This window comes from Polypterus senegalus, chromosome 13 (assembly GCF_016835505.1).
Source record: "Polypterus senegalus isolate Bchr_013 chromosome 13, ASM1683550v1, whole genome shotgun sequence".
In the NCBI taxonomy this organism is placed as follows: Eukaryota; Metazoa; Chordata; class Cladistia; order Polypteriformes; family Polypteridae; genus Polypterus; species Polypterus senegalus.
Genome location: NC_053166.1, coordinates 115,080,258 through 115,092,718, shown reverse-complemented (window position 1 = coordinate 115,092,718; position 12,461 = coordinate 115,080,258). Strand labels below are relative to the sequence as shown.

Genomic DNA, 12,461 nt, shown 5'->3' with positions numbered 1-12,461 from the left:
TTCACACATTAAATGCAACTTAGAGTGCAGAAATTAAATTAAAGGTAAAATATTTAACATTTCACACTAGGTGTAAGGCAGAAAACTGGACCAATCTGGAAATGTATTTGATAAAGTTGGAAAAAACCCCACATAGACACCAGAAGAATATGAAAACTGCAGGCACAGGACTAAAATCCAGCACACTGAATCCATGAGGCAACAGAGCTAAGCATTGAATTATCCATCCATCCATCCATCCATTATCCAACCCATAATATCCTAACTACAGGGTCATGGGGGTCTGCTGGAGCCAATCCCAGCCAACACAGGGCGCAAGGCAGGGAACAAACCCCGGGCAGGGTGCCAGCCTACTGCAGAGCATTGAACTAAGGGCTCCATAACATAACCATTTCTACATTTCTTCTTAGCCTTTTTCTCCAGGGCAGGATCATGGAGCAGCTAGAGTCCTTTCTCAGAAATCACTATGAGCAAGGCAGGGGGGCCTTTCCATCACAATGCCAATTCACCTAACTGGCATGTAAATTAACCTTAAAATATACAGTCCATATATTTTAATTATAAAAACAATACTAGTAAAAGATGATTGTATAATAAGGCTATTTACACCCACGACTCCCTGAAGAGCACAAGCACACAACTAAAGGTATACTTTGCAAGGCTAGCTTTTTTTGAAGAATACCTGTAAACTGAATTATAAGCAGTTACTTGCCACCCACATTGACAAGGATATTGTTATGTGATGTTTGGAAAAGATGCAGTAGAAAATGACCTCATTATAAAGTTCATGAATGTCTACAGAATGGTGAGACCAAAGGTTCTGGATATTTAGTCGACTCTGAGGATCCTGAATGAGGCTTTGATATAAAAATGCATTTGGGAAATAAATGGATTGTGCTTGTTGAGACATACACTATAGTGGGAATAAGCTAGTCTCACTAAAGTCCAGGAATAGTTCAATCTGGTAATGTCTCAGGTGGCTTTAATAAACATTGATATTCACCTCTACTGGGCACTGGCGGGAAGAAGGCAGAAGCAGAGAAGAATCAGCGACACACTACAAATCCGTGCAGTTGCCCACTGTTTAATATCTAACCTTCATCCATCCATAAACTTCCTCTGAATCAACACCTCCAGCTGTTTAGTGCCACATTCGCTATGAATTTCAACTACATTCTGACTCCATCCATCCATTATCCAACCCGCTATATCCTAACTACAGGGTCACGGGGGTCTGCTGGAGCCAATCCCAGCCAACACAGGAAAAATACCCCAGACAGGGCACACATACTAGGGACAATTTAGGATCGCCAATGCACCTAAACTGCATGTCTTTGGACTGTGAGAGGAAACACACACAGACTCCAAGCAGGAAGGACCCGGGAAGCGAGCCCAGGTCTCCTAACTGCGAGGCAGCAGCGCTACCCACTGTGCCACCACATACATGGGAGAAAACATCTCTTGTGTCATAACAAATATGTTATGTGCTTGGGGTTGGGGTTCATCGTGAATAGTGAAATACTATATAAAAATGAAATTGCTCACTACCTTAGACAGTTTTTCCATTAAGTCTATTTCCAACGAAGGTACTTGCTTACATTTAATTTTGTGTAATGAATCTTCTCAATTTAAAACGTAACATTGACAACTGACTTAGATATGAAATCAGTCTTTCTAAATATACTGTATATTGTAAGTTATATTACATAACAACCAAGGCAAAAAGCACGATAGACATTCTGAGACAAAATGAGAAGTGGCAGCAGCATACTACTCAAGATAAATAATGTATGGCCCATCGCAGCTCTTGCAGGCATTAAGTCCTGCTAAGCATAAACCAGAAAGCTTATGCATGTACAGAGTAAATGTCACCATCTGCTTCTCAAATTAGTATTTGAAAGAATGGCTTCTTTCTGTTACTACAGAATAGACAATACATAAAATAAACTAATAAACAGTTAGTCTCAGGGTCTTAAAGGTTACAAAATTTCATTGAGAAAAGAATTATTGAGACTGAAATATCCCACCATTTTTAATAATGAAGAGCAACTGGAGACCAAGGCACATTTAACAGAACATTTTCACGATAGTCTATGGAAACAAATACATGAATATCAAGGAAACAGATCTTGTAAGAATAAGTATGTGGATACCATCTAACACTCTTTACGCTAATCCACATATTCACACAGAGATAAATTAGAATTGCCAGTTAACCAAATAAACAAGTCTTTGAGATGTGGTACCTAAACCATAGGGATATGGAGCTATATGGGAGAAGAGGACAGCATGGGTGTCCACAAATGAACCTCAAGAGCTTTTTAATATTAAGAAAAGAGATTTGGCTCAGGAGGATTTCTGCCTCATGGGTGCAGCAAGACAAGTGTCCATTAGATTGTCCTGTGGTCTTGAGTCTGAAATATTTTCAACAGTAGAGAAGCTCTGACCATGGAAATGATTCTCAAGAGGCCTTCATGATAAAGTGAATGAATAATTTAAACTGAAATTGAGTTTAGACCGGGGAACTGAAGTAACAGTTCCTTGGTGGAAGGAAGGTGGCAAATAAATCCTAGATATAGACAACCATGAGGAAAGGACAGACACATGCCCACAAGGTCCCCCTGCTCAAGAAGTACAAGCCCGTCTTAAGTTTGCCAGTAAACTTCTGATTTATATAATGTGTTTTTTATGGATTTTTCGTTGATATTCTGTCTCTCTCTATTAAAATAAAACTACCACAAAAATTAGAAATTGTTCATTTCTTTGTAAGTGAGCAAACTTACAAAATCATCAGGGGATCAAATATTTTTTCCCCCCACTATATACATACAGTGCATCCGGAAAGTATTCACCGCGCATCACTTTTTCCATATTTTGTTATGTTACAGCCTTATTCCAAAATGGATTAAATTCATTTTTTTCCTCAGAATTCTACACACAACACCCCATAATGACGTGAAAAAAGTTTACTTGAGATTTTTGCAAATTTATTAAAAATAAAAAAACTGAGAAATAACATGTACATAAGTATTCACAGCCTTTGCTCAATACTTTGTCGATGCACCTTTGGCAGCAATTACAGCCTCAAGTCTTTTTGAATATGATGCCACAAGCTTGGCACACCTGTCCTTGGCCAGTTTCGCCCATTCCTCTTTGCAGCACCTCTCAAGCTCCCTCAGGTTGGATGGGAAGCGTCGGTGCACAGCCATTTTAAGATCTCTCCAGAGATGTTCAATCGGATTCAAGTCTGGGCTGCCAAAGGTGCATCGACAAAGTATTGAGCAAAGGCTGTGAATACTTATGATTTCTCAGTTTTTTTATTTTTAATAAATTTGCAAAAACCTCAAGTAAACTGTTTTCACGTTTTCATTATGGGGTGTTGTGTGCAGAATTCTGAGGAAAAAAATGAATTTAATCCATTTTGGAATAAGGCTGTAACATAACAAAATGTGGAAAAAGTGATGCGCTGTGAATACTTTCCGGATGCACTGTACATATATATTGTGGTGGATGGATGGGGCTCTTGCCCAGTTAGGATGCCTAGAGTATGGATGGACCTGGAGAGACACTATACCTCCCCCGGGACACAAGAGGTCAGCCTCCCTGGTTTGCTTCGGGGTCATGGGATTGAAGCTGGGAAGCTCAACCCAGTTGGGGCCCATAGCCGCCACCAGGAGATGCCTGGAAGATTCCAGAGACCTGGACTAAGGCACTTCTACCACACCAGGAAGTGCTGCCGGAAGAGAATCCGAGTGTATCTGGAGTGCTTCTGGGTGTCCATGCAGCACTTCCGCCACACAAGGAAGTGCTGCAGGAAGATCATCAGGGTGCACATGGACCACATCCATGTGCAACATAAAAGGGGCCGCCTCATTCTATTCGAGGAGCCGGAGTCGGAAGGTGAAGGACAGAGCTTACGAGTGGAGGAGTGAAGATATCAGAGAAGAGAGAGAAAGAAAGACGGGACTGAGCTTATTGTTGATGACTTGTGCACGTGTTGTGCTGCACCTGAAAAAGCTTTTGGGTTAAGGTTAAGGGCTGATATACCACTATATATATATACAGTATATATGTATATATATATATATGTATATATATATATATATATATATATATATATATATATATATATATATATATATATATATATATATATATATATATATTAGAGTGATCCAAAAACCAAACCAGTTGATATTTTTTTAATCATTTCTTCACAAGGCATACATTTTTGTCCGTTATGGACATAATGTGCATACCTGTGAGGTTTTGGCCTAATTATGAAACATTTAGAGGTTGCTCCATTCTGAACAGTGTATTTGCATTGTTACTAGATTTCTCCTCTATGATATGCAGCATCTTAATTCTTACATATGAAAGTTTTTGTATCAAAAACAAAAATAAAACTGAAAACAGAATTCAGAACCAGGATGCCATTCACAATGCTGCCAATAAAAGATGCCATTAGACCATTGACATAGCTAGAATCATCTGTTATCTGTTGCAGTTGTGGTGGAGCAGTATGAGACATGAGCAATGCAGGATGACAGTGATGTCAAAGTATTAATTTCAAATGAAGGAAAAAAAAATTTTGTGGCACAGGGACATACTGTAATTATAGGAGTAAATGTCCATAAACCAATTGGGCTAAAACAGTAACCAATGAATAAGCAAAAACACGGCCAGATGGGACAAAGAGATCAAATTTGGACAAAGACTATTACCTGAAGGAATGAGGTCTAAATTGTAGCCCAAGTGTAGGCAGCAGTGAAGTTCATTCAACATTTCTCATATCATTCTAGCCTGTATGTTTAATACTCTTGATACTCATATGCACAATCTGCTTAAGAAATAATTTTTTTTCATGTATTACAGCTTTAACTATTACTGCATTGCTTCATTTTCTTTTTATTCTATATATTATACATTTGTGTTTTTGTTTTCACTATTATACTGTATTTGTCTATGAACAAAGTATTTCTTTCAGGAGAAAGTTTGTTGTTTCAAGACATTTTCATCAAAAGCTTTCTTTTTACTAGCGATTCTTTTCATTTGTCAAATCTATATTATGTTAATGTTATAACACACATTACCACATCCTGACATATGAAGAAGCCCATCAGTGCTAAACTCTGGACACACTAGTGCACCACATTCGCTGATGATCTCACCAATGGCACTTTTGAACTGAGGCCCTCAGTAACCTTCTACCCTCTGAACTTCTGCACACTCCCAAAAGCACCTCAGCTAAAAGAGAAAGAGACACGGAGAAAGGGAAAAGGAGAGCGAGCGACCTAACATATGCAGTTAAATTAATTCTGTAGAAATCCAGATGGCTGCGGTGGGCTGGCGCCCTGCCCGGGGTTTGTTTCCTGCCTTGCGCTCTGTGTTGGCTGGGATTGGCTCCAGCAGACCCCCGTGACCCTGTAGTTAGGATATAGCAGGATGGATAATGGATGGATGGATGGAAATCCAGAGGGAGTTTCTCAGCAGAGCTTGAACAGGATTATTCACTGAATGGTGTTTTAATGCAAGCTAAGGATTAAATAATATTAATTATATTTTGCATCATATTTGGCTTTTGTTTCTTAAGTTTTCCACAGTGCATTTCCCAACCTTGTCCGCTTGTGGAGCTGACTGCTCTCTGCTGGGAAAACACCAAGGTACAACAACAAAGGATATGAGACCAACCAAAACGCAGCAGCAATCAAGACACAGCTCAGTACCCGAGTCCTCCAAGGGAGTTATGACCCTGTTTAAATATAATCACAACTGGGTTCAAATATGCCTCAAGAAACAGCCCACTAATTATAATGGCAAAAGGAAGACATAACCAAGGGCTGGGTCGACCATGACAGTCCACTCGGTTAAAGTATAGCTTAAAGGCACAAGTAACCCATCTGCTTTGGATTAGCTAATGGACAAAGTAACAAAGAAATAAAGAGTGGAAATCTGACAACTGAGCAGTCCTTGTCAAAATATGGCACTTAATTTACCAAGGGACTTGAAGCATCCCTCTTCCTTTATGAAGCCTGGAAACTGAAACTGAGAAAGGGCTGGGGATGCAAATACTGAGGGTCTGATTCCCAGCTAAATATAAGGCATCATTTTGCCTAGGTAGGTTATGTCAAGAATAAAGCGTATTTTCTACAATTACAAAACATTTCTATGCAGAAAACAACTGGGTTAGATGAGCAGATAAGATAATGTTGACCTATAAGAAGTACAGATGCAGCAGTAATTAATTCTTCCCAGAAACAACTGTGCTACATTCTCACACTGCAGATGTTTTATAGATTTTCATAAACTATCAAGGAGATTGTCTAATTAGCATATTTATATATATTTTTATGCAGTCTACAATTAATGTATCATTTTAATTAGACCTTTTTGCAAACTGTTTTGTAATAATATGGCATGAATAACGAAGATAACGCTTGTGTGAAAACGTTTGCACAACCATTTCAATTTCTCCTGCATTTGATAAGGCAGTATGTGCATGATCTACAAGGATTTCTCATGCAGAAATGAATTCTAATCTGCATGTTAAAATGATGTTGCACACAATTCCCAAACAAAGTGGTGCAGTGGTTTAAATGCAGAAAAATAAATAAATAAATAACAAAAGCACACCCAACAAACAAATTTCAGCATATCAACAGAGACCAAGGAGCAGGTAAGGATGTGAACATTTGTGGGTAAAAATCTAAAAATAAAACTGAGATTGGGTGAAAACCATAAAGAAAATGGAGAGGCATAAATTGGGATACTTTGAGTAGTGAGAGAGGTTAGGAGCATGCGCTGATACACCTACCACAGGATAAACCAACTCAAGACCCAAGTGCAGCAACGCAATGGGTGACACCTCAGCACCACACTAGTTGGAGTGGAATGGAGTGAAACAGTGTGAGGTTTTTTATTGTAGTTTTCCCCTGCAGATTGGAGGGTCTACATGCAGAGCTAGATGCAGATTGATGTCATACCCAGGAAAGACCAAATGCAGGTTAAGGGCTTTGTTCAAGGGCCCAACGAAGTAGACTCATTTTTGGTGTTTACGGGATTCGAACCGGCAACCTTACAATCGCCAGTGCAAATCCCTAGGCTCAGAGTCACCACTCCGCCCAGTAGTGAGAAAAGCGCTATATAAATGTGAAGAATTATTACTATTAAAAGGATAAGAATGGAAGCCACTCAGTTATCAAGTCCAACATGAGTCCACTTAAACTTGATTATGATGATGACATTGTCCATAACAGTGGAATAATTTCTGTTACTAGGCAATAGTTACGGTGTACTTGATATAAGGGAACATTTTAGGTTAGGTGGCAGAGGAATTTATTATATAATGTGGATTGTCCCTGAGTGTAAGTGCCTAAGTGTACTGTATATATATACAGTAGATACCTCATTCATGGTTCCTTAGAATGCACCACCACTGCAGTGATTAGGGTGACATCTGTAATGAAGCACCCAGAATGAGGAGTTCCTTCATTGACAGAGGATGCCCTTCTCATATTGTGGACAGGGCCCTCCTTCAAGCCAGGAGTAGATCTCGTAACATTCACTCTAAGAGGAACCGTAATAATTAAACCCACATCCCACTGATCCTCCCATTTCAACCTAACATATCTATCTCTCTCACAGGTCATTAAACAAAAGTTCCTCATTCTGCAGACTGGTCCTTCCACATGAGCCTTTTTCTCTAACTGTCCCTTGATCTCCTTCCGTTGACCACTTACCCTACATAAACTTCTTGTCCATAGCTCACTTCAAACAGGAGAGACACATTCTTCACCAGGCATTTTGAGCTATAGCAGGATCCACTGTGTCTTTTGTAAATATGTCACCAACAATGCCTTTGTATCTGGTCCCTTTGGTAAATTCAAAACAATGGGCCTTTTGCTTGTCTAAACATCTATTACATTTCTTGCAGAACATGTTCGGCCATCTACACGACTGAAACGGAAATAGCAGACTATTTCAGGCAGCAAGTCTGAGCCATTAAAATCAAAGACCTTACAAAGCCTGTTGTAGAACACTTCATATCCCTTGATTATAGCTATACTGACCTCTCTGTGTTCTTTCACAGGGCTTCAGAGACACTTTTCAAAGAAAAATAGAAGAAGTTAAGCTCTTTCTCAGCCTGGGATCGTACATTTCACTGGGACCTCATAACCAACTAACTTTTTGATCTCTCCCTTCATTATCTCTAAAGGCTCTTGCATAATCGAGGTATTCAAAGTTCAAAATAAACAGACAAATTTGCAGCTTTCTGTGGCCATCTTAACAGTTTTTGTCTACATCATGCAGTGGCTCTCTCATTTGTCCACCTCCAAAACAAAATGTAGAACTCCCTTTTCTCCATTTTCTCCTTTGCCCACTCTCACTGCCACTCTCTCTCATCACTTTTCCTCCCACTGTTCTGCCTCAAATGTAAAGGGTTGGGAGAAGAAATGTAACTAAAAGGCTTGGTGAATGTTATGACCAAAAAAATGACTCAATAGTGTGAATAAAGCAAAATAAAACCAAATCACGTCAAGATTTGCTTTGCAAAAGCCTCTTATACCAGTAATTTTGTAGGGAAAGCATATGCAAGCGTTGTTGGAAATTTATCCACAATTTTGGATAAACACAATAGCATAATACTAGCTTAAATTTCATCATACCGTTGACGTCACTCACCATGATTTTTGATACGGTACCCTGACAATGGAAAATTGCATCCTGGCAAAAAAGCCTCAGAAGATGAACAATATGGCATTGTGGCACAATGAAAATAAAACAGTCAATTTAGAATAATATCTCAAAACTAAAAAATGGGTAATCCATAAAATGTACATGATTCAGATTGTATAAGAAAAAATATGTGAAGTGGAAGCAAAATTTATAGTCTGCTAAATAAGCTCAAAACAAACAGAAGATGGTAACCCCTGCCCAACTTATTTCCCTTATCTAGACTGTCAAGAAATGGCCTTTAAATAGCACTCAGGACATGGGTCTGGGTCAGTCCCTACCTGTGCATTCTTGACTCTCTCTTTTCTAGACTGGCAACTGCCTTTGCCATGTGCCAACCTTCCCTACATATTTTTTTCCCATCAAAATACAAAGACTTAGAGGATGAACTTGGGTATGTGTTTGGGAATTGTTTACATAGTGTCCCTAAATGATGCAGCAACAATTTACCGAAAAATGACTGTGCAACACATAATGGTTATAATGAAACTCAAATGTATTTGTTTCTGATCACTATAATATTTAGATGTAAGACTTCTCAACTTGTAAAAGTAAAATAGCATCCATAACGCAAACCCTAAAAAACATGGTGATTCTGGCTGTAACGCTGAAAGTTGTAACAGTCACCAGTTTAGGAGCATCCCAAACCATGGAGAATAATTCAACAACTTAGTCCCTCTCCCTTGGAGCCTGCCCCCTCATCCCTCAACCCCTAGGCTGTATAAGGAGACATACCTGAGTTAAATGGAGGACTTTGAACTGCATTCTAAAAGCAGACCATTTGGACATGTGTGCTTGGTCACCATGTGCCATTAACGATTCTTCTGTACATACGAAAATACAGATATACAAAGCCTGTGCAAATCTTTTCATTATTTACTAAAACGTACATTTTCTCAACACCAACTGAATATGTGATATGTAGTTAATGTGCCCACCTAGTAGCAAAACTGTTAGACTGTCAGATACAAGGATGCACATTCCATCCCCACCGCCAGGCCCTAAGCGCCACTGACTTCGCCTGTCAAAGCAACTGAAATCATCTGTTGCGGCAATCTGATCCTGTCCACTGAGAGAGGCGCTATATAAAAACGCATTGAAGTTAACATACGTGATCAATAAATGCGACACAAGGAGGTGTTTTTAATTAAAATGTACGACACTAGATTACTGTACAAGGACCAGAGGACTGAATTTGCATTTGTCCACGTGATCGTGAGTTCTTCCATTACCTTCAACCCCTCCTCTGGCTCCTGCCTGTTTATACAGAATTTATTTTCATTCAGCCAATCGCAACCCAGAATGACGGGATGATACAAGCAAAGTTGGTATGTCAGGGCTCCACCTTTGGATCTTGCAATTCTGTAATATGTAAAAACTAGAGACGGTATAGCGGACCATGGGACTGCTTATTTATTGGTTGACTGTTAGAAAAGGGCAGAGCAGTTGATTGCAATGTGAGAAGTCTTCTTACCAACATATAAGACGCCCTCCTTGGTTTTTTCGGCAGCGACCGCTACCCCTTCTTTAGTCTTTTCGGCCGCTGCGGCCATGCCTTCTTTAGCCTTGGACAATCCTTTCATTAAAACATCCATCTTGGCTGTTATGCTGGGTTTGGGAGAAATACATATATCAATAAGCAAGTTACCTCCCCTTCGCTATCAGCAAACAAAGAACTAAATAAGCAACCACGTTAGACATTTTTCACACACACACACGGACGTACAGCTAATAAGATTATCCTTAAATATGTACACGCAGCCGAGCAGAGTAATAAGTGTATTGATTGCTCATACTATGTTATAATTGTAAGGCTAAAAATATACCGTGGAGATCGGAATAATTCGTACACACGTGCTCATCTTAGACACCTTTAACGGTTTTTATCCCTATTCTGTAGATATTCAACAGCGGGGGGCTTTTTTATCCATTAACACATGCGTGTAAAATATTAACATTCTAGAGTGATGTCCAATGATGAAGGCTTTCCGATCACTAAAGCAGCAAAGTGACAGATTTCTGTGTGTGCGTGTAACCTATGTGGTGTCATCAACGTCAAAGGGTTAATCGGTAGTGCGTTTTCTCCGATTGACCCCTTTCTGTAATCCATCAGTAGGGATTACTTGCCCTTCCTCGTTTTAAACCTTCGGAGCTTCCATTTCCGTGAACGTCTACACAAGACAGGCTCGGGTTTGCCGCTTTACTTTTAATGAGCCAGTAAACCTCAACCTTTAAACGCGAGATCGCGCCGGCAAGCATCCTCTTCAAAATGCCGGCTTAATGCGCGGTATACGCTCAAAAGCTACGGAGCTCGGCATAGCTCGTCATTTATACCGTTTTTATATCCAAGGCAGTTTTGCTTGGACACCTTTATTACTAATCGTATTTCAGGCGTTTAATATCGGTAGTTAGGCTAACCGATCAAACGGGCAAGCGAGAGGTTAAAATGTCTCCCATTCCGAATTAGTGACATCTTCAACCTTACAGCAAAAGGAAAAGCAATACGTTAAAATATTCACGGTGTTGCTAAAGCATGAGAATACAAAAAATGTTTTTTGGCATACAAATACCAATATTACAGTAGAATTAAATAGCCTCACCTTTAACCAAATGAGCAGGTCTCCTTCTTCGTCTTAAATTAGCTATAGTCACAGATATCGTCGGGGGGAGCGCGGAGAGCTCAGAATAACATCAGCGCTACACGGGGCCCTCTGTTTATCTCCGAGCCAATGGCTAAGGTCTCTTTTATGTTTGAGCACAGAGAATCAGAGCACTTCTGCCATTGATTTCTCGAAGATGTCAGCCTATATATAACGGCTCTGCGTGGTTAATATTGCAATGAGCTTCCCCCTATAGACAGGCACCCTATAAACCTGTAGTGCGAGGATTTCATCAGCATGAATCCTGCAATCAGGCAGCGACACTGCAACTGCAATCCACCCCACCCCTCCCGCTCTGCTCGGGCCTTTTGCACAGGTTTTTCATCCTCACTATGAAATATGTAAGGAGATTTACTTACATCCTTTGATCTTTTTCTTTTATGGCGCTTTGCACTTTCAACCTTTATTATTATTATTATTATTATTAGTAGTAGTAGTAGTATTAGTATAAGTATTAGTATTAGTAGTAGTAGGAGGAGGAGGAGGGGTAATATTAGTATAGTAGTAGTAGTAAATATGCACAAACACATGTATCGTCCTAACCGTCCAAAAGCTTACAGGGTCTTATAAAGCGCAACGTCAAGAGATTACTCTGCCCTCCATCACAAAATGAACCACAGTGCAGCCTTATTTAGAAGGGGTTACAACTCCCCCGTGATTTGCTTCATGTGAGATCTTTTTTCCTGTAGTGTAAAGCACGAGCACTCGCATTAAGCGCTGTTTAACCTTGAGCTGCGCAAACACGCGCATCTTCTGGGACGGCGGCAAGTGCGGCTGCGCGTGTTTGCCTGCGAGAGAGAGAGAGAGATGGGTGGGGGTGTGGCGGTCACAGATCGCAGCGACTCGGAGCAATGACACCAAGTGACACCTGGCTCATCGGAACGCTACGTGCTTAAGTGCCATGCGGCTGCATATCGAATGAAACATTATTAGCGGTCAGTTATTCATTGGCCTTGTTCATTTGAACAATAATTAAACATGCATACCCAAGAGTCATATAACTGCGCAGGCTGAATAAATTAGCCATCGTCGCATAGGATCTATTGATCTATTCCTTAAAGCTTCTGT

At 40.0% G+C, this 12,461-nt stretch overlaps 1 protein-coding gene across 1 annotated transcript in view; it reads right to left on the bottom strand.

Moving 5' to 3' along the window:
- sncb (synuclein, beta) overlaps positions 1-11,661 on the bottom strand; it is a 130,508-nt gene extending 118,847 nt beyond the window's left edge. Inside the window, exons 1-2 of the mRNA XM_039775673.1 lie at positions 11,334-11,661; positions 10,208-10,341 (exon numbers count right to left, since the gene is read on the bottom strand). Of these exons, the coding sequence (XP_039631607.1) occupies positions 10,208-10,328 (121 nt within the window). The 5' untranslated portion in view covers positions 10,329-10,341; positions 11,334-11,661. The remainder of the gene's footprint in view (positions 1-10,207; positions 10,342-11,333) is intronic.
- Between the last annotated feature and the right edge of the window lie 800 nt (positions 11,662-12,461).